We start from the raw sequence: 22,436 nt of genomic DNA, 5'->3' as shown, positions 1-22,436 counted from the left end.
GAACAAGAGTCAAGAAGGAAGTGGTCAGCAGAGGGCAGGGCAGCAAACCAGTTCAGAGGCCACAGAGGCGCGGAGTAGGTCGTCTGGGGATGAAGTGACCTTCATGCCTCCAGGCTCAGTGGGTGGGGAAGAATCCAGACCACAGTGGGGTTAGGCATGAGAGGAGTTGAGGAAGTGAAGAGGAGTTTAGACCACTGACCAGACAACTGGCTGGGGAGGGAGGGTGTGTGGATGGGGGGCAGACAGGTCCAGGGGGTGTCTTAGAGAGAGGGAGTCTTGAGTACTCAGGGATGCTGGATGAGCCAATAGAAAGAAAGGGGTGGGGGATGGAGGCATGGCTGGCTGGCTGGCTGGATCTATAGATGGATGGCTCGACACATGGATGGACAGATGGACAGGTAGATGCATGGATAAACCCATGGATGCATGCACGAATGCATGGATGTAAGGATGAATGCATGAGTGCATTAAGGCATAGATGGATGGAGGCAGGGATGCAGGGATGGACAGATGGGTGGGGCACTTTCCTTGTCCTAGAGGAGGTAAGAAAGAAAGTGTCCTCGCACAGGGCAGGGCAGGAGGCAGGAGGTGAGCGTGAGGGAGATGCAGCTGTCTGCCCTGGGTGCACAGGAAGTCAGAGATTACATCAGATGGCCTATTTTGATGAAATAGGAAATGCATTTGTCATGTAAGAGTTGGGGGTTGGGACTGGGTAATGGCTTGAGGGGCTCTGGGCCTGGAATTGAGGCTGAGTGGAGAGTGCAAAGGAGCTGCCTGCTGAGGCCTAGGGCAAGGATGAGAGGAGCCGAGGACCCTCGTAGACTGGCCTCCGGGAATCTCGTGGGGCTGGATCTGCACAGTTGCGTAATTTCCCCCTGCTGTAAAATATGAGAAGGGTGCAAGGAAGGGGTACAGCGAAGGAGAGGCAAGGCAGGGAAGGGGTGAGAGATAAGAGACATCCACCTGATTAAGACACCAAACTTCCCCCAGTTTCTCAGGAAAAGGACTCAGCGATGGAAAAACCCAGTCAACACAGAGACTCACCGAGACATATGAGTTTGACCAAGACCCTCTTTAGTGTCTGTTGAGAGCCGAGACAGCACAGCTCGGCCTCAGCCCCAGCTCTGCCATTGCACCTGACCTCTCTGTGCCTCAGTTTCCCTGCCCGTGAAATGGGGATAGGAGGTAGAGGTTTTGTGAGAAGTAAATGAAGACAAGGGTTACTTCTCTTCTTGTGATGGATGCACTTCATTCTCTGCCTCTCATCTCGTGGCCTTTAGAGGCTGAGAGAAATCTGCTTTTGAGTCCCCGGGTCACTTCCAATAACCCACTTTTTGACCCCAGTTAGAGATTCCATGGAGCATCCGGACATCTGGGGAATCTGTGCCTCCCTGGGGGGCTGCTCACCTCTCTCCTTCTCAGCCTCTCCCCGCCTGCTCTGTGTATAGTGTATCGGATCGATGAGCTGGAGTTCGACCAGCGACGGGAGCGTGAAGAGGCTCGCTCCTAGCGCCTGGGCTGGGTCCCTGAGGAAGAAGCCTCTGTGGTCAGAGAGGCTGGGAGCGAGGCCAGGCACCAGGGCCTGCAGGCTGTGGTGGGAATGGAGAGTGCCTGCTGGAGCTGCACATTCGCAGATGGATGAAGGCCTCAGGGGTGGGGAGGAGAGGGGAGGACCCAGGGAGGCAGGCAGGCTGGGGGAGGGGGAGACGGCGAGAGGGATAGAGGACTGAGGGGATGTGGGCACTAGAGGGGTGTGGATAGAAGGAGAGGGCAGGGGAAGGACCATGGGGCCGGGAGTGGGGTGAAGGTCTTGGGGGCTGAGGCCAAGGAGACTGACCGACATTGCCCATGGGTGGGAATAGGAGGGAGTGGGGGGCTCTGACCACAGACTGGAGCTGGGAGGAGGGGACATTCTGAGGGCTGGGGCCTCCTCCAGAGCCTGCAGGCACCCCAGGCTCCTGCTTCCCCAGAATGCTGCCGTGTGCACAGTCTCGCCTTCCTGGGCCAGGGGCTGCCCCAGTGTAAGGTCGCCCCACCTCTGTCCAGACTGTCTCCTCCTGCTCTTTCCACACCCTGCCCTGTGGGTCTCCGCAGCCCGGTGTACGTGTGTCTAGCACTGCCAAACAAGACTACTCAAAAATATTGACCAAATAAGTGACCACAGGCAGGAAGGATGAAGGGGCTCAGGGAGCGTCTGGGCAGAGGTGGCCACCTCCAAAGGCCTCCTGGCTGTTCCTCTCCACTGGCCCCACTCCTAGCTGCCTAGCTGCCCTTTCCCAGTGAGGGGATTTAGGGGCACAATCCAGCCCACTCTCCCTTCCTCCCCAGATGGTGAGGGGACCGACCTGTTTGCAGTGGCTGTCCACGAGTTTGGCCACGCCCTGGGCCTGGGCCACTCCTCAGTGCCTGACTCCATCATGAGGCCCTTTTACCAGGGCCCAGTGGGTGACCCCACCAAGTACCGCCTGTCCCAGGATGACCAGGAAGGCCTGGAGCAGCTCTATGGTACAGGGAGAGGGCGTGGGGGCTTGCCCTGTGGCCTCTGCTGCAGGGGATGGATCCTCACCTCTCTGACTCTCTCCACAGGGAAAGCGCCCCAAACCCCCTATGACAAGCCCACAAGGAGACCCCTGGCTCCTCCTCCCCCGCCCCCTGCTCTGCCCCCAGACAGGTGAGGACCCTCCAGCTGTGTGACCTTGGGGAAGCTGCTGACTTCCATGTCCTCCTCCTGAGATGGGCGTGGGAAGAGTCCCTGCCCTGTAGGACTGTCTCAAGGTTAAGCAAAGAGATGAGGTGCCTCGCCCCTCTCTACTCACCTCCTCTTTCCTCCACAGCCCCTCCCTCCCCGTCCCTGACCGATGTGAGGGCAATTTTGACGCCATCGCTAACATCCGCGGGGAAACCTTCTTTTTTAAAGGCGAGTCAGAGTGATCTCCCCTGACCCAGTATAGTTGGCTTCCTACCCACTTAGGGTGACCCACCAGGCCTGTGGGGTTTCCTGGGATGCGGGACTTTCAGTGCTAGAAAGAGGGAAAGTCCCGGGCAAGGGGGTCCCCCTGGAGCCCTTGCCGCCTTGCTTTCCATATGGACCTCGCGCAAAGCTGTGGGAGGGGGAGACCCAGGGCTGTGTCCCAGCCACACCCTCGGAGGAGAGGACCTCTCGCCATCTCCTGTCCCCGCGCCCACCCCTCTGTCCCCACAGGCCCCTGGTTCTGGCGCCTCCAGCCCTCGGGACAGCTGGTGTCCCCCCGGCCCGCCAGGCTCCACCGCTTCTGGGAGGGGCTGCCGGCCCAGGTGCAGGTCATCCAGGCGGCCTACGCCCGGCCCCCAGACGGCCGCATCCTCCTCTTCAGCGGTGAGTGCGCCCGGGCGGGGCTGGCCGGGCTCGGGCGTGCCGGGAGGGAAGAGCGCCCGCTTACCGAGCCTCCCCGCAGGCCCGCAGTTCTGGGTGTTCCAGGACCGGCGGCTGGAGGGCGCCGCGCGGCCGCTCACCGAGCTGGGGCTGCCCCCGGGGGAGGCGGTGGACGCCGTGTTCTCGTGGCCGCAGAATGGGAAGACCTACCTGATCCGGGGCCAGCGCTACTGGCGCTACGACGAGGCGGCGGCGCGCCCGGACCCCGGCTACCCGCGCGACCTGAGCCTCTGGGAGGGGGCGCCTCTGGCCCCCGACGATGTCACCGTCAGCAACACAGGTGGGAGAGCCCGCGGCGTCTGGGGGTCCTGGGGCACGTGGGGACAGAGGCCATCCTGGCGCTTTCGGGGAGCCCCGGGCAGAGCGCGGCACACCGAGGGAAGGGGTAGGATGGGGCTCGAGGCGGCCGGACCAGCCCCTGAGCGTCTGCTCCCTCCTCGCAGGGGACACTTACTTCTTCAAGGGCGCCCATTACTGGCGCTTTCCCAAGGGCAGCGTCCAGGCCGAGCCGGACTCGCCCCAACCCATGGGCCCCAAGTGGCTGGACTGCCCGGCCCCGAGAGCTGGCCCTCGCGCGCCCAGGCCCCCCAAAGCCACTCTCAAGCCTGGACCCTGCGATTGTCAGTGCGAGCTCAATCAGGCCGCGGGGAGGGGGTCCGTGCCCCTCCTGCTACCCCTGCTGTCCCTGTTGGTGGGGGTCGTCGCCTCCCGCTGACTGGGGCCAGGCCGCCATGTGGAAGGCGTCAGATCTCCTGCTGGGGGCGCTGTGGCTGGTGCATCGCTGCCCAGCTCCATCCTCTGTTCCCAGGGGCGGGGCTGGGCGCGGATGCAGCTGGGCGGATGCAAGTGGAGCTAAGCCCTGGGGACAGGGGACAAAGGCTGGGCAAGCGGGGCGACATACTCACTTCCCCCAGATCTGCGCCGCCGGAAACCCAGCGGCCTGGCCCCAGTCTGCGGGAGGCGCACTGCCCCCCAGGACTCTCCTTTTCCCGGAATAGCTAGCCTTTCTCACAGCTCAGGCGGCTGCCCCCTTGTCGCCCTTGCCCCGCCCGGCCACAGCGGCTCCAGGCTGTTTGGGTCTATAGAGGACAGGCCTGCTTGGAAGCTGATCCCTGGTCCTCTCTCCACCTGGTGCTCTTTCTCAGAAGTTTCTCACCCTGTCCTGCCTCCATGACACTTCAGTCAACACCACATAGGTGGGGACCCTGGACCCAGCCCTGAGACCACCCCTGGGCACCAGTGCCCATTATCTGGGTGACTTCAGTGGCTACACAGGCGACCCTCCACAATCTGGGCCCCTTGGACCTCCTTGCTGGTCACCACCCTGAACCCAGAACTGCCCCCATTCAATAGGACACCCTCCTAGCCCTGCAGAAGCCTCCACACTGGAGTGTCTGCCGCTTCCCTCAGGGAGAACTCCTGGGCCCCCATCAGCTCAGGGCTGGAGGAAAGACACTGGACTGAGCTCCCTCTCAATCAGGGTCTTTGCATCCTCAGCAAATCTTGCTGATGAGTGGGTTGAATCTGGGCCACCTCAATCATGCCCCTAGTCCCTACAGAATTCATGGTGTAAATCAGCGCCTCTGGAACTGTGGCTCTGGAATATTCCTCATCAGAGTCACCCAAGGAACTTATGCAGATGCCATGTCCTCACTCCGAATCCTCACTCTGGGAGTGGAGCCATTTGAACAGGGTGAGGGGGTGGGTTGCCTGCTGGACAAGGGAGCTGAGCCAGCAGCTCCGGACTCTGTCCTGTGGCTTTTGTGTGTCTCTCCCATGTTCTCCCTCCCAGGGGCCCACCACTTCATGTTCTCTACAGAGCTAAGATGATGGCTTTGCTTGAGAGAGGTCCATCCCCCGTGGTTGGGGTCACTTAGCAGCGACTTCTTGGACTGCCATCCAGCCACAGTGGCCCCACAGAGCTGTCCAGAGCCGAGGCTGTGGGCTGCAGTCCCAGTGAGCAGGGACGTTGCCCGCTGTTGGTCATGACAACCAGACGAGTCCGAGGGCACAGCCAGGTGTCTTCCACCAGCCCATGAGCTGAGAATGCTAAGTCACCAGACAACCAGAAATTGAGTCTCTGTCAGGATCCTTTCGAAGTGTAAGGAGAGAGAAACTTACACTTTCAAAGGTTTTGAGCCTCATCCAGGACAATAAAAATAACTGTACAGAAAACCCTTCATTTCTTCTGAGCACTGATGGGCCTGGGGTGAGGTTTGGTGGCAGGGACTTGATGGACCAGAAGCGCTCTGCTTTGCTGAAGACATTGAATCTGGAGTTGGCGGGTGGCAGGTTGGCGGACGGGAGGAGAGTGAATGGGAGGAGGAAGCAGAGAGAGGAACCCAAAAGTCTTTTGGGGGAGCCCAGAGGAGAGGCGTCCAATGTGAAATGTGAGGCTGCTTCCAGTGCCACATGGAAAGTTCTCTTTCCCCAGCCTTTAAGAATGATTACATCTACTACACAAAAATGCCGTGTCAGATGGATTGATTTTATTTCAAAAATGGTGCAGTCTCGTATTGTGCTTCAAAGGACACCACAAAAAAAGTGAAAAGACAACCCATAGAATGTGAAAAAGTATTTTAAATGATAATCTGAAAAGTGACTATCTCCAGAATATATAAACTACTCCTACAACTTGATAGCAAAAACAAAAATAACCCTATCTAAAAATGGGCAAAGGATCCGAGTATATATTTCTCCAAGGGAGGTGTACAAATGGCCAATGAGCACATGAAAAGCTGCTCAACATTAGTCATGAGAGGGGGCCGGCTCTGTGGCCGAGTGGTTAAGTTCGCGCGCTCAACTGTGGCAGTCCAGGGTTCGGATCCTGGGCGCAGACATGGCACTGCTCGTCAGGCCACGTTGAGGCGGCGGCCCACATCCCACAACTAGAAGGACATGCAACTAAGATATACAGCTGTGTACGGGGGGGTTTGGGGAGATAGAGCAGAAAAAAAAAAAAAGATTGGCAACAGTTGTTAGCCCAGGTGCCAATCTTTAAAAAAAAAAAAAAACATTAGTCATGAGAGACATGCAAATCAAAACCATAATGAATACCACTTCACACACACCAGGATGACTAGAATCAAAAAGATGTAACAGTAAGTGTTGGTGAGAATGTGGGACATTGAAATTTTCATCCCCTGCTGCTGGGAATGTAAGCTGGTGTTGCCAATTGGAAAACAGTCTGGTGCTATCTCAAAAAGTTGAACACATACTTACCATATGACCCAGCAATTCCACTTCTTGTTGTAGACTCAAGAGATTAACGTCTGTCCACACAGAAACTTGCACATGAATGTTCACAGCAGCGTTACTCATAGTAGCCAAAATGTGGAAACACCCAAAATGTCCATCAATAGGTGAATAGACAAACAAAATGTGGTCCATCCATACAGTGGAATATTATTCAGTCATAAAAAGGAATGCAGCCCTGACACCCACTGCAATGTGGATGAATCCTGAAAATTCTAGGCTAAGGGAAAGAAGTCAGATACAGTGGGCCCCATAGTGTATGATTTCCTTATATGAAATGTGCAGAACAAGAAAATCCATAGAGACAGAGTAGATGACTGGTTTCCTAGGCCAGGTGAGGGGTGGGGATGTGAGGATTAAGGGATGATGGCTAAGGGGTAAGGAATTTCTTTTTTTCTTTTCTTTGCTGAGGAAGATTTGCCCTGAGCTAACATCTATTGCCAGTCTTCCTCCATTTTGTCTGTGAGCCACTGTCATGGCATGGCCACTGATAGATGAGTGGTATAGGTCCATGCCGGGGAAGCAAACCTGGGCCGCTGACGTGGAGCTCACTGAACTTAATCACTAGGCCACTGGGGCAGCCCCATGGGTTGAGGAATTTCTTTTTCAGGTGGTGAAAGTTTCTGAAATTGATTGTGATGATGGCTGAACAGTTCTCTGCATTGAATCATACACTTTAATGAGTGAAGTGTATCGTATGTGAATTATATCTCACTAAAGCTATTTTTAAAAAGCTACAATTCCCAGTGAAACACAGGTGTCTTCAGATGGTGGCCTTTGTGAGGCAGTCCTGAAGGTGCCGATTCCCACGTGGGATCAGGGAGCTAGGATTATGGAGATGAAGGCCAGAAATATTGCTTGTAGCTGAAGCAGAGCAGTTCTCTTCTCTCGCCAACCCTGGAATTCAAAGACCGACCAGGCTGGCCCCATGGCCGAGTGGTTAAGTTCTAATGCTCCGCTTCGGTGGCCTGGGGTTCGCTGCTTCAGATCCAGGATGCGGACCCACACACCACTCCTCAAGCCATGCTGAGGCGGCACCCCACACAGCACAACCGGAAGGACCTACAGCTAGAGTATATGACTACGTACTGGGGGGCTTTGGGGAGGAAAAAGAAAGAGGAAGTTTGGCAACAGATGTTAGCTCAGGGCCAATCTCTCCTGAAAAAAACAAAAGACTCCAACATTTCAAAGATGGCCCAGGGAAGGGTCTGGACTTCCTGGGTGTGGAGAGGGGTTCAGATGTTTGACTGGGCTCTGAAGGGTCAGGGAGACATGAGCTGGGGTCTACTTAACCCAAGCGGAGCTTTCACCCAGAAAGTGTGATTGTAGGTCTGTCCCTCTGAGGCTCACACAGGTGGCCCCTCAGAAGCCTGAGTACTCTTTGAGTGTGTCAGGGGTTGAATTGTGTCCCCCAAATTCATATGCTGAAGTCCTAACTCCCAGCACCTCAGATTGTGACCTTAGTAGGAGATAGTGTCTTCACAGAGGGAATGAAGTTAAAATGAGGTCGTTAGGGTGGGCCCTAATCCAATACAACTGGTGTCCTTATAAAAAGGGGAAGTTTGGACTCAGGTATGTATACAGGGAGAACGCCCTGTGCTCACGAAGACGACCACCTACAGGCCTACGAGAGAGGCCTGGAACACATCGTCCCCTCTCAGCCCTCGGAAGGAACCAACTCTGCCAACACCTTGATTTCCCCCTCCAGCCCCCAGAAGTTAAGAGAAGAGATTCATGTTTAGCCACCCAGTCTGTGGGTCTTTTCATGGCAGCCCTGTGACCCCAGCATAGAGGGCAGGACAATGGCTGTGCTGAGCTGCTTTGACCCCGAGTTGAGTGTTAAGGAAGAGCTAGGTGGTGACCAGGCTGTGTGTAAGGCTAACCGTGTGGGGCTGACCAGGGCCTGGGGGGCTCCTACACAGGTGTCTCAGGATTGTGAGGCCCTAGGAGGCCTAAGAGAGCCTGATCTGATGGGCCCACTTGGTCAGCAAGGTTTGCTTCAGTCCCTCCTGAGGGTCTTATCCTGTCTCAGGGGCAGACAGGCATAGTCACCAGCTGCCCCTGCAGGGGCCTATGTGGCAGTCTACATAGGTCCCAGGTCTGGGGGGCCCACCTCAGGGGTCCTCAGGTTGTGCTGTGTCCTGAGCTAGGAGCCACGACAGAACCTTCTCTGGACTTTGGAGCTGAGGGGCTCCCCTTTCAAGAGGCCTGGTGGGCATTCCCAGTACCTGGACCCCCACCTGGCTGACTTCATTCTCAGAAGCTCCAGGAGATTCCCAACCTGCTTTCCAAAATCTGGACGCTCCCTCTGCCCCTCCCTTGTCTCAGGCTGATGGGGTGGGGGGAAGAGGCCCTTTACTGGGCTCAGAGATTCCCACCCCAGCTCAGAGAGTGGAGGGGCCATGGCCAGGGACCCCCAGCGGAAGGGACATGTCCTCCCCTTCCAGGACACTCAGACCTCTGTCTCCTTGTCTTTTCTTCCTTCTTTGTCTTCCCTCTGACTCTTTCTCTGTCAAACAAACACGGACACAGACACAGACACACACAGACACAGACACAGACACAGACACACACACACACACACACACACACACACAGAGTCAGCCCTGCATCCTGCCCTAGGGCAGGCTCCATCCTCCACCCTCCATCCTCCAGAGGAAGGCCCTTCCCTCCTCTGCTCTTACATCAGCTGGACCTCCTGGAGCAGAAACCTCAGCTGGAGCTGTGTGCCGGGAGGCCCTGGGGGAGGTGAGTGACTCAGAGGAGGCCCAGGGAGGAAGCTGGACAAAGGGACTTTCCTGGGGGTGGGAGAGGCTGCTTTTAAACACTTTTCCTCACAAGTGTCCTCCCCCTAGGCCACAGCCCCTGGAATCCTGAGCTGCCATGAGCTGCTGCAAGGTGAGTGAGTGCAGGTGATGGGGGACCAGTGGGGCCTGGAGTCTCATTTCTGCTGTGTCTCCCCATTTCCCACCAATGCAGGCCCCCAACTATGCTGATCCCTCCCCATGCACCTGGCTCTGTCCCATTCTCCCTGAGTTATGGATGGAGCTGCTTGGGGAGCAGGGGTCACAACTGTCCTTCCCACCAGTCCGGAGCTTTTGGAATCCTGATCAACTGTATACTCCTCCACAGTGAGTGAGAGCAGGTGATGGGGTGGATGGTGAGGCCTGCTGTCCTGTTGTTACTGAACCAGGTTCCTTTTGCCTGTTGCACGAAAAGCCAATCACCAAGATTACCAGTTTGAGGCAGAAAAAGGGTTTATTCATAAGGTGGCGAAGCAAGGAGATGGGAGAACAAATCACATTTTGGCCTCCCTGAGAAATGGGGATTAGGGATATTTATGGGATAAAGAATGGGATGATCTGAAGTGTGGGAATAGATGATTGGAGGTAAGGAGGAGTGTGGTAATTGATGATCTGCGCAAGCGTAGTCAAGCTTCATGACTCTTCATAGGACACGTGTTCACAAAATGGTGGCATTAGCATGATCTGAAGGTGGAGTTTTTAGCCTCTTGACCTCAAAAAGGTCACTTATTGGGCATTTCACAGGCATGGTTGATGGGTTGGTGGTCTCTACCAGACTGAACTGGACAAGGGGTCTCAGTTGCTGAAAAACCACTCTTAAGTACTCTGTTGATAAGATGGGTCAGTTGAACTGGTCCTACATGGTCTGTGGTTACAAATCCCTCCTCTTTGTTGTTCATTCCTCAGTCTTGAGAGAAAGGGGTGACAACTGCTCTAGCTTCTTCCTGCTGATGAGTGGCATAGGTGGTTCCATCTCATTGAACCATTCAATTAGTAAGATGGTGATGCAGGTGGTCTCCCAAAGTTAGGCTTATATTATGTAGGCAAGTAACCAGGTATTTTATAAGAATTATTGCTAGAAAAATACAAAGAAAAACAAAGTTAATGGTTGGAGCAAATTGTAAACCAGTTTCTAAGCCCAGGGTCAGCCAGTCAAGATTTCTAGATGTCAGGCTCAAAGCATCTTTTGCAGTTTGAAATGTCTCTGATCATCAGGGTGATGAGTTATCTTTCTGAGTAGCTTCCACAGCACCAGTCATGAATCCCTTTTGTTTATATCAAGTTGTCCAGCTTCAGTTTTCAGGGCTTCAGGAAAAAGGGCAGTTTCAGTTCTCAATGATTCCAAATGAAAATGGCGGAAAAAACTGAAAATGTTATTTTGGAGATTGGTAGCCAGATATTTCAGTAGACTGGAAGGATTCAGGAGCCAGTCCAGTCTACAGATAGAAAACAAAAACCTCAAAGACAATGAACAGAACTAGAATTTAATATCCATGCATGTCTACTATAGTTTTTGTTGAAAAATAACTTTTCTCTCTAAAATTATGCTCATTTTTACCAAAGATAGCCAAATTAAGACTCATTGGCTTGCAAAATGTCTAGTTTCAATAAAAGTTGGCCCAATTACCTACATAAGTAAACAGTAAGAATAGCAATTGATCATATAGGCTCTTTTAAATCTGCTTTGCTGGAATTTTCATAAGGAATCTCAGATTGAACTTTGAAGGCCTCTCAAGGCCAGGAAAGCCAAACCAAGGACTTGTCATCAGACTCCACCTGAAATACCTATAGATTTGTGTAAATCCCTCTCTTCTCTTGAGGTTCCCCCAAACGTCCTGAGGTTCTTTGCACCTGCCAGGGAAGTGACTTTCTTTCCTCAGCTGGTAAGGTTGCTTGGAATAATGTAAGCAAGATACTAGGCCAATATTTCCAAGTGGCTTTATTCTGTAAAGTCAATCTTTGTTGCTCAAAGCTGTCTGGTCATATCTGAGTCTATGTATGTTTTTCTCAAATATGACATTCCAGTCAAAGCCTTGGTAATACAACCAAGGATTCCAATTGTGTCCTGCTATAAGGAGATGAGATTCTTATTGAACTTATGCAAATAACTGTATTGCCATGAAAACAAGAATACTCACTCATAGGATTTTCTAAACTCTGGAGAGATCAGGTAGGGAGGAAAAATAAATGTTTCAATTCTGCTTACAAAGGTACAATTTTACCAAATTGCTATAAGTCATAGTTAACTTAAGAGAAAAAAGAAAAACCTGTCCTTAAACCTGGAAAGACAAAACATTAAGTATCAGCAACATTTCAAATGAAAAGTCATAAATTTTATAGTTATCCTAATCAGTTCATTTAGTCCCATGTAATCAACTCTTTGTCTTGATCTTCTGCTAGCAGTCTTATGAGGCCATTAGTTTTTTCATTAGAGTTTTGTAATTTCTTACCCAGTTCGGTTTTATGATCTGAAAGTTTATCAGAAACCTGTATTCTAGAGTAAGTGTCAGGGTCCTTTTCATGAATCTCTCTGAAGATGAAACATTTGCAAAAACACCTGAGTAAATCAATAATTGTCTGTATGACAAAGGACTCAGTAATGGCAATTGACAAAGAACGACTATTTCTGTGACATACAATACTTTGAGATAATAAGTGGAATTATGACCGACAACCAGGACAAATTGGAATTTTAAGAATGTTATATAAATGTTAAGACATTTATTTCAGTAACATTCACCCACAAAACATAACCTAAGAAGGTTTATCATCATTTATTTGACAATGCTTCCCATGGAATTAAACATACCAAATAAGCCTAGTTTAATATCTCCTTCTCTAGAGAAAGAGAGAAAAGAATTCCTTGAGAAGTCCAAGGGCCCCATTAGAAATCCTCAAAGTTTGAATTTTGGTGATGTTTGTCAAAAATATCAAAAAGTTTTAGAACACTTGGTCAGATAGAAAACAATGCTGAATGATCCGTTTGATCAAGGTGACAATGGAAGATATTACAGGCAAACAGAAAGAGTTAAACAAAAAACTCTTAGCTTTCTTAATGGAGAGATTCCAGCCTTTTAGGATATAGGAACTTATTTTGACAAAATATGTGATTTCTGTCTTTCAGGTAGACTTACTCAAAAATAAGGAAAAAACTATTATTATCTCTTTATCAAGATCTTTATCAAGAGCAGACTAAAAGCCTAGGAAAATTGCTCTTTTAAGAGAGAGAAAACCAAAGTCTAATTTTGTAGTAGCTTACTTTTGATATTAAAACTCTTTTGCTTAATTAAATGTATTTAATCTTAGCCAACTCAACCATGCACAAAATTCTTTCCTCAGGGCTCCTCTTCCACAAACCTATAACTTTCTGCTTACTGTCAGAATTTGTCCCATGTCTTTTTCCCCCCTCCTAGTATTTTATGACAAATTTATCTTTTGTAACAAAACAAAAATATCTCCAACCTTTAAATCTTTTTACTGAAAGCATATATCTTACTTTCTCTTGAAGACAAAATTTTCCTTATTAACTTTTAGCATCTTTAATCACATATATTAATTAGAAATTTAACCCTTAGAAACTTTAATTTTTAGTGAAAACTAAGAAGTAAGCAATTATGAACTATCTTTTACATTAGTATTCTGTAGCTTTGCACATTTATAAATCTTTCTCATTATTTCTAGAAAAATGCAACCTCACAGTACAATTTTTAAATAAAATACAAGACATGTTTATTAATAGACCCAAACATCTTTTGGTTTCTCTGTAAAAGAAGCCAAAAGCAGATAAACCTATATTTAGTAATTAATGTCTACTATTTTATCTTATTTGGAAGTGATCTAGATAGTCAATGATTTTTTTTATCATTTAATTTCACCTAGCAAATCTTCAAAGTTTCAATTCACCAAAGAGATTTTGGAAGTTATATTAAATACATATGCCATAACACAATTATTGTTTAAAAGTTTACCCCAAAACTTTGATCTTATTTACATCTAGTTAGTTTGCTTTTTCCCAATAATTATTTAGATTCCTTGCAAAAACTTCATGAGACATTAGACAAAATCAGCATCATTCTAAGCTATTACTTTTGCTGACACGTTTTGTAACAGTGATTCTATGAGCTTCGTTGACTAATAAAAGCTGCATGTCTATGTCACATCTAAAGTTGAAACTCTGAGAACATGCCGATTGCAATCAAACCAACAAACTTCAATAAGCTCTCATGTCCCAAAGATTAATTTATATCATGTTAACTTGAAAGACATTTGGGTTAGTTTCTATTAAATTTAGAAATAACTTATGTAAGCACTTCCTTTAAACCAATTGAACAGAACTCCTTTAGAAACTATATCATCCAGAGATAAGATATCACATATATATAACACACATACACAGAGGTTCCACAGCTATTGTTTTAAAATTACTGCCATGAATCAGTCATAGTAATACAAATCTCACTAGTTATGAAAGAGTAGTTGAATCCCAAGTTTTCATTAAGCTTTTTTCTACTAATATTTGTGGAGAAGACACTTAAGATTCTAGAGCTTGGGCAAGGGTGTTCTTATGGCCATTTTTCTTTCCTTTTTGTCTTTTTTTCCTTTGGTCTTAGGAACTGCTGATGGGCTGGCTGACAGTTCCCAGAGAGGTTACAAGCTTTTTGAGATAAATGAAATGGTTGGAATCGGAACTGCTTCTAGAGCTGCATTTCCAGTTTTGCAAGGAATTTTTTTTTTAAGGACAGTTGCTCTTAATTCCTCAGACATTGGGTTGTGACTTAAACGACTCTATAGGTTGAGCTACCTGTCCAGTACATCATTGCTAACTTGCTTCTTTCCCTCCAGTGCTTAGCTTTATTTTAACTTAGGGAAGAAGACCTGCAAAGAAAATTCCTATCAGCCTCTGAATATCAACTTCCAGTTTGGCCAAATTTCTGATCATAAGTTGCTAAATCCTTCCAAATACCTTGTCAGGTTTCAGCCGAGATGAGCAATAACTATATCTGGCTGTACTGAACATCAATTTCCCAGAATATCTCTCAGAGTCTCATTAACTCTGGGAGCAGATTATGCAGTGTCTGTAAAGCCATGACCTAATAGCTTTTCTTTTAGGTACCTTTTATAACTTATTTTTTTTCTTTTTGCAACAAAATTTTCAATAAGATTACTTCGGAATTTTGAAGTCTTTGCTTTTAAGTGCACTTTAAAATTATCTCATCTAATTAGAACATTCCTTCTAATGGCCAATGTAATTCCCCCAAACCTGACAGCAGTTTGGTAGGACCCTTAGCTACAAAGGGGTATGCAAGTCACATTTCTATCTGACCATCTCTGACTGAAAAATGGGGTACAACTGCATTTTCTCCAACTGTATTTTGGGACCTCCAACCTGACAATTACTAAGCCAAGCTCTCAGGACACTAAACAAGATTGGTTAGATTTTGCAGTTCTTTGTAAATATTTACAGCTTCTGGAACCTTTAGGTTTTGAGCAATTGTGCCAGAAGGTGGAGCCCTCAACTCTTCAAAGATTAAAGATTTCTTTGTTCTCAGTTTGAAAGCTCAAAAGGAGCCTAAAGTGGCCACTGTAATTTTAAATTATCCTGGGTTATCTTGCCAGCTGTTTACAGTTATTTCCATTTTAGGGGGCTCTTCCCAAGGTGGCCACAACCAACAAGCTAATTTCTAAAGAGAGTTTGTTACAGTCACTGAGAAACTCAGTCCCCAAAACAGCCAATTCAATTTAGACAAACATTAACACACAATGCAATTTTATATATGATACAGACGAGAAGACTAGCTGGTTTGCCAGGAATTGCTCAGAACCAGGAGTAGCTCAGACCAGTGCTAGGAGCTACTCAGGAGCAGCTTCATGAGTCAGCCTGTTATCGTGCCTCCAATTACCTGGAGTGGTTCAGATCTAGGCTTTGGGCCTCATCCTGCCAGGATTCCCCAGAATACAAGTCAAACTTGTATTTCCGGGGAATCAAACCAGAGAGACAAGGTAAAGGATAGTCGCTTTCTTAAAGTTACTCACCCAGAGCCCAGAGACATCTTGATGCAGAAGCTGTTTCTTCTCCAAAAAGAAAAAGCAACATCATGGGGCCTGGAGTGCCCCAGTGGGAAACGAAATGCTATCAGCTGAGCCTCTAGACAAAATTGTCTAGGTGGCCACGTAGGGTTGATGAAAAGAACCCCACTGTGGGGATTCCAGAGCCTCAAGCAGGCAATCACAGGACCCTGTCCCTTCGTGGTTAACAAAATGGTTACCACACAAAATTGGGGTTCTCTTGCCTGATACACATTAAAAAAGCCAATTATTATGGCATGAGCTTTTGGGAAAAGAAAGCAACTTAATTGCTAGACTGATCTGCAAGGAGACAGGGGCATATGCTCTCAGATCTGTCTCCCTGACCCACAGTTTGGTGAAAAATTTATGGGATTAAGTTCAAGGCAGTCTGAAGCGTGGAGCTAGATGATTGATTGTAAGGAGAAGTGAACAGAATTGATGATCTGTGCACGTGTAGTCAAGCTGGGTGTCTCTTTATAGGACAAATGGTGGTGTAAGCATGAAGTGAGGATGGAGTTTTTAGCCCTTTGATGTCAAAATAGTCACTTATCAAGCATTTGTGCAGTTGTTGGGTTGGTGGTCTCAACCTGCCTGAACTGGACAAGGGATCCCTGTTCTTGAAAAACCACTCTTAATTTCCCTGTTGATAAGATGGAGTCAGTTGAACTGGTCTTGGAGGGCCCGTGGTTACAATTTCCTGGGAAGTTTTAAAAATTTTTTATTTATTTTTTTCTTGGAAAGTTTTACAATTGCTTTCGGTTGCCTGGAACAGCAGCCTAGGACCTGCGTCAGCCTCAGTGCCTATTCCTCCCTTTTGGGGTGCCCTCCAACCTCCCTCAACCCCCACCCCAATCATGAGGGTGACCAGATGCTCCAGTGCTCTCTGGGCTGTGACAGTGGGATTCTCCAGGGCTCAGCAGCCAGGCTCAGTTTAGGAGGGCAAATTGGAGGGTTCCAGATCAAAATGGTGACATAGAAAGATCCTGAACATGTTTCCTACCACAGACACACTGAATCTACAGCTACATATGGAACAATTTCCTCTGAAAACAACCTAAAAACTGGCAGAGCAACCCCTTCACATCTAGTAAGAGGGAAACCACATGGAAGCTAGATAGGAAAGGCTGAGACACAATCTCCTCACAAACCCCCTCCCAGGTGCAGTGACCGCAATCAGGAGGGGACTCAAAACCCAGCCCTTCTCCCTATGGAGTGAAGGGTTTGTACCCCACATCAGGCACCCCAACTTTTAAGACCAGCACCTGAGATGTTTTAAAGCCCCCCGAACATCTGGCTTTCAAGACCAACAGGGCTGTGCCCAGCAGACCCACGGGTCCTGAGGAACTGAGGAAGAGCTGGTGAAGGGCCTGCCCCAGACTCACCCGCCCCAGGACCCAGCGCAGAGGCAGCCCTTTCAAGAGCAGCTAGACTTCATGTGAATGAGACTCATTTGATGATTTTACAACATTGGTCTGAGGGGCAGAAGCCTGCTGGGATACTCTCCAGGGTCAGAGCCTGGTGGGCACTGTCTTCCTGCTCTCCCTCCACTTGCTAAAGTCAGTGGGTGCCATCTTTGTTTTTCTTTCTTCTTATTATTTCTCTTTTCTCCTTTTTCTTTTTCTTCTTTTTTCTTTCCCTTTCTTCAGCGGGTGCCATATTCTTACTGTCTCTCTGCTATGCTCCAGAGCGCAAGTGTCTCCCAGAGGGGAGCTTCCACACATGTCTAGTGACCCTATTTTTATGTTTGGTGACCCGGCTTTTGTGGCTCCCACCCAGGGGATGCCCCTTGATTGCCTGGCTCTGGAGGGGGATGGCATTTGTGTCCTAGGGTCCCATGGGACTGTAATTATTGGAGATTCAGTTCTTGGCAGGCTTCCACCACCAGGGCCCTGTGCAGATAGCAGACTGAAACACACCCCAGGCTTTCTGAGAAAGAGGCCTATTTGCTTTCCTAGGATCAGGCTTTAGGTTTGGCCACATCCAGGGGCTACGGAGCTGCTCTTAGAGAACGTTGGCTGGGGGATGCCATCTTTGCACTCTTCCACTCCCTCACCCCAGCTCACCACTGTCTCCCAGAAAGAAGCTTATACACTCACCTGAAGCCCTGATTTTTGCGACTGCTGACCAGGGGACACACCAGATCACCTGTCTCTGGGGACCAGCAGTGCTTATGCTTGTGTTCCCACAGGTCTGTATATATTTTCATTCTTTAAAAGCTGCTTCCCCAGGGTCTGGCTTCTAGTCAGCCTGAATCTAGGTGCTGACTCAGATGCTCACCTTTGGGATGCTCACGGGTCTTGACACACCCTCAACTACTGGGAGCTATTAAAAATTAAACAGGCTGCTTGGGAAGTCACGAAGGTTTGAGAGACAACCAAGAGCTAGGACAGGGTTGATAAATAATTTTCATCTCCTCCAGCAGGCCAACCCTTCAAGACTAGGAGAGGTGGCTGTTTTATCTAATGCATAGAAACCAACACAGAGTGTTGAGCAAAATGAAAAAACAAAGGAATAGTTTCCAAACAAAAATAAAAGATAAAGCCTCAGAAAAAAATACCTTATTGAGACAGATAAGTAATTTACCTGATAAAGAGTTCAAAGAAGTGGTCTTAAAGATGCTCGCTAAACTCAGAAGAAGAATGGATGAACACAGCAAGAATGTTAATAAAGAGATAGAAAATATAAGAAAGTTTCAAACAGAAGTCACAGACCTGCAGAATACAGTAAATGGACTGAAAAACAGTAGAGGGGTTCAACAGCAGACCAGATGAAGCAGAAGAAGGAATCAGTGAACTTGAAGACAGGACAGAGGAACTCGCTCAATCAGAGCAACAAAATGAAAAACATGAAGATGGCTTAAGGGACTCATGGGACAACATCAGGAGGATTGACATTCACATTATAGGAGGCCCAGAAGGAGAAGAGAAAGAGGAAGGGCAGAAAACTTATTTGAAGAAATAATGGCTAAAATCTCCCCTAACCTGGAGAAGGAAACAGATATCCAGATCCAGGAAGCCCAGAGAGTTTCAAAAAAGATGAACCAAAACATACCAACAACAAGACATATTATAATTAAAGTGTCAAAATTTAAAGACAAGGAGAGAATCTGAGAAGCAGCAAGAAAAACACAACTTGTTACGTGCAAGGGAATTCCCTACAAAGCCATCAGCGGATTTTTCGGCAGAAACCATGCAGGCCAGCAGGGAGTGGCACAATATATTCCAAGTACTTAAAGGGAAAAACTTCCGACCAAGAATCCTCTATGCAGCAAAGTTCTCATTCAGACTTGAAGGAGAGAGAAAGATTTTTCCAGAGAAGCAAAAGCTAAAGGACGTCATCACCACTAACCTGGCCTTACAAGAAATGTTAAAGGGACTTCTTTAAGCGGAAGAGAAAGGGCGCTAATTAACAACAGGAAAACCTGGGAAAGTCTAAGTCTCACTGGAAAGATAAATATATAGTGAAAGTAGTGGATTAATCCTTATAGAGCTACCATGAATTTTGAAAGACGAAAGCAGTAAAAATAACTATAAGTACAATAATTAGTTAAGGGATACACAAAATAAAAAGATGTAAAATGTGACATTGAAAACATAAAACATTGCGGGGGGAGAGTAAAAAGGTAGGGCTTTAGAATGTGTTCAAACTTAAGTTGTTATCAGCTTAAAACAGACAATTATAAATATAAATTGTTATATGTAAGCCTCATGGTAACCACCGAGAAAAAACCCAGAGTAGACACACAAAAGATAATGAGAAAGAATTAAGCATAACAGTAAAGAAAGTCATCAAACTACAAAAGAAGAGAGCAAGAGAAGAAGAAAGGAACAGAGGAACTAAAAACAGCTAAAAACAGTTAATGAAATGGCAGTAAATCCATGCCCATCAATAATTACTTTAAAAGTAAAAGGTGGGCATCTTTTGCCCTATTTCCTGTGACATGGGGCTGACAGGATGGCACCATTGCTGACTCAAAGTGTGCAGGCAGGTGCCCCGCAAAGACATTTGCCCAGGGCCGTGCGCACACTGTAAGTGGCACTGATCACCCTGTGGTCCCCAAACCAGTGTGTATAAAGCCAGATTGGGGCCACAGCATGAAGACTGGTAAGGATGTCTGTGGGGTACATCCTGCCTCTGTGGTGGAGACACGTGTCGGGTGGGAATGGATCTGGGCTGCTGGGGGCTTGCAGCGTCAGCGGTCAGGAGATCAGCTGGCTGCAGGCACCGCTAGCTCTCTGTGGCCGCCTCACAGAGGAATGGTCACCGCCGATTCCTTGCTCAGCCACTCTCACCTGGGACCACAGAGGGCCGTGTAGTGGGAACCAGGTTGACCTTGCCCGGTCCAGAGCAATGTTGTTACTTGTATGTTTGTGTGCACGATGAGTGTGTGTGTGTGTGTAACAGGTGTGGGGGTGTAGAAAGTCATATAAGATTTGAATGTCACTGTTACCTCCACAGAGATCCCGAGTCCCGGATAAGAGTTGGAGAACTGAAGAGGTAAGAAGCTCTTCCCCATGTGTGGTTGGGGTGGTGAGCAGGGGCCTGGGCTCTGCTATGTGAGGCTGAGAATGTTCTGGCCCACCTGGGACCCAGAGGGAGGAGGATCAGGCCTCTTTGTCCCAACTCTGCCTCTCTTCACAGTGCGGGGATGTAGGCAATTTCTGTGATAAAATCAAAGGTCAACCCCAAGGAGATGCACAGGTAGGTCAGCGTGCCCCCACCCCGTGCTCTCGTAACTTGGGGGTGGGGTTGTTTCATGACGAAGATGATGATGATGATGATGATGATGATGAAGGTGCCACCTCCGGTTTGCTCATCCCTTACAGTGGACCAAATGCACACCAATGTGGCAGGTGAGTGCACAGGTGGAGGATACCAAGGCCCAGGGAGGCTGAGGGAGGTGTCCCAGTCACAGAGCATACTGGTGACAGAGCAGCAATGCCAGACACCTGGTCCCTGAATACCTAGCTGGACCCAGTTATGGGGGGAGGTGGGGCTGAGGACAGGCCGGGGCTTGAGGAGGAGATAGAAAGGGAGGGAGCCGGGGGATTGAAACTGTGTGTTATTTTCCCAATAGGTCCAGATGGTCCTAGTACATGTGGAGGTGAGTTTTGATCTTTCCCCTCCCCCAAAGCTTAGTTCCCAGGAGCTGGGTCATCCAGGTTATTGGGTCTGGGCTCGTGGCTCCCTTATGTCTCACTGCACCCCTGGAGGCCACAGTGGGGACTGCAGGCTTCAGCAGGCAGGGGCAGGTCTGCAGCCTCTGTGCTCTCCTGTCCCCAGGACCAATTCAGTGAAATCTTGCTTGACCATATGGATATTCTCTATCAGAGAAACTACATGGTGAGATGACGTGCCTGTCTTAATGCCCCTTGTTTCCCCTTCCCCTTTTTCTCTCTCTTGATTTTGATGTTGCCATGTCTGTATACAACCACCCTGAATGAGGGGTGGAGGGATGGCCCCCAGAGAGCTCAGGAGGTGGCAGCCTCTCTGGCACCAACCTCCAGGCCTCCTCACCCAGCAGACAGTGGCCAGAGGCCTGCCCTCAGTTCCACGTGAGATGTGCCTGGTGGACCTGGTGCTGGGCTCCGAGGCCAGTCAGCCAACAAGTAGGTGCAGCCGTCGTGGTTTATACCACGGAGGGGACCTGAAGGGCCAAGCCTCTGGGAAAGTCCTCGTGTTTGTGGAAAGCTGGTGAGAAAGCAGGCAGTTTCTGTCATTTCCCAGACTAAGAAAGACTGGAAGGCATCAGCCAGGGTCAGGACCTGGGGCTGCATCCCCACAGGCAGGACCTTGAATGGCCCACATCCCTGCAGGAAAGGGCTTACTTTCTGAAGTGCAGCAGGAGGGCCCTTGCAGAGTCTGCAGTCCTTCCAGCCCCACTCCGGATCCTGAAAGTCCAGAGGCCCCTTCTAGTGTCCAGAAGCCCTCTGGCCCCATCCCAGAACCTGAGACTCCAGAGGCTGTGGAGCCCAGACAACTTCTGTGACAGAGCACTGAGATTGTTCCAAGAGCTGCTGGAGGACAGCAGAAGATGTTGCAGGAGGCAGTGGGCTGGGTGCAGAAAGTGGAGCTGACTTGTAGGCTTTACGCAGTACGGTCCAGTCCATCCGGAGTGTGCTTAAGAGTCTCTGGTCCTTTGTGGCTCAGGTCTTCACCCAGGTCAGGGGGCCCCACGGGGTCCAGGAGGAGTGGCCACATCTCGCAACCCTTTGACTTCCTCCATCAGAAAGAATCTTCTGAAGTGGCCTTTGCCACCTGCTCTCCTTGACCTGTCCTTGACCACCTCCTTCACCTCCTGCCTGTGCAAGGCCTGGTCACTCTGCCCGCCACGCCCTCCCGCCCAGGTTTCCTTCTGCAGGGCTGACTTGTCGCTCTAGCCCCGATTTTTTTTTTTCAGATTGGCACCTGAGCTAACATCTGTTTTATTTTGGTTTTTCCTTCTTCTCCCCAAAGTCCCCCAGTACATATTTGTATATTCTAGTTGTAGGTCCTTCTGACTGTGCCGTGTGGGACGCCGCCTCAGCATGGCCTGATGAGTGGTGCCGTGTCCGCGCCCAGGATCCGACCTGGCGAAACTCTGGGCCGTTGAAGTGGAATGCACAAACTTAACCACCCAGCCATGGGGGTTAAGGTCACCCCCTAGACCATGTGTCTTAATAAAAGTTGGTTGAACCAAATCGAGTGCCTGTCAGGATGCGAGGCAGGGGGCCCAGTGGTTACGGGGAGAGACCAGGTCTCAGAAGGACCTGGACTGGGGTCCCGGCTCTGGGGAGCAAGGACAGGCCATCTGACCTCTCTAATCTGTAATGGGGACTCTGCTCACAACTGGCCACAGGCGTGTGGTGGAGACGGGAAGATGTCAGGCTGGTGCCGTGCTCATCACAGGGCCTGATGCC

The 22,436-nt window shown here is 49.1% G+C and overlaps 1 protein-coding gene across 26 annotated transcripts in view; it reads left to right on the top strand.

The window, feature by feature from the left end:
- Nucleotides 1-22,217, top strand: part of MMP25 (matrix metallopeptidase 25) — a 28,794-nt gene extending 6,577 nt beyond the window's left edge. Inside the window, exons 5-16 of one of the 26 annotated variants that reach the window (XR_011494372.1) lie at nt 2,329-2,505; nt 2,587-2,671; nt 2,835-2,917; nt 3,203-3,355; nt 3,435-3,692; nt 9,357-9,415; nt 9,523-9,565; nt 19,996-20,034; nt 20,179-20,238; nt 20,615-20,641; nt 20,821-20,880; nt 22,022-22,217. Coding sequence is in view for 8 of the 26 variants with exons in the window: in XM_014833188.3 (XP_014688674.2) it covers nt 2,329-2,505; nt 2,587-2,671; nt 2,835-2,917; nt 3,203-3,355; nt 3,435-3,692; nt 3,856-4,127 (1,028 nt within the window). In the remaining 18 variants the exon portion in view is untranslated. The other 25 variants (XR_011494369.1, XR_011494370.1, XR_011494366.1 and 22 more) reach the window with 25 other exon arrangements.
- Nucleotides 22,218-22,436: the final 219 nt, after the last annotated feature.

The sequence above is a fragment of the Equus asinus genome, chromosome 14, assembly GCF_041296235.1.
Source record: "Equus asinus isolate D_3611 breed Donkey chromosome 14, EquAss-T2T_v2, whole genome shotgun sequence".
In the NCBI taxonomy this organism is placed as follows: Eukaryota; Metazoa; Chordata; class Mammalia; order Perissodactyla; family Equidae; genus Equus; species Equus asinus.
Note: the sequence above shows the minus strand (reverse complement) of the source record. Positions and strands in the feature narration are given on the sequence as shown.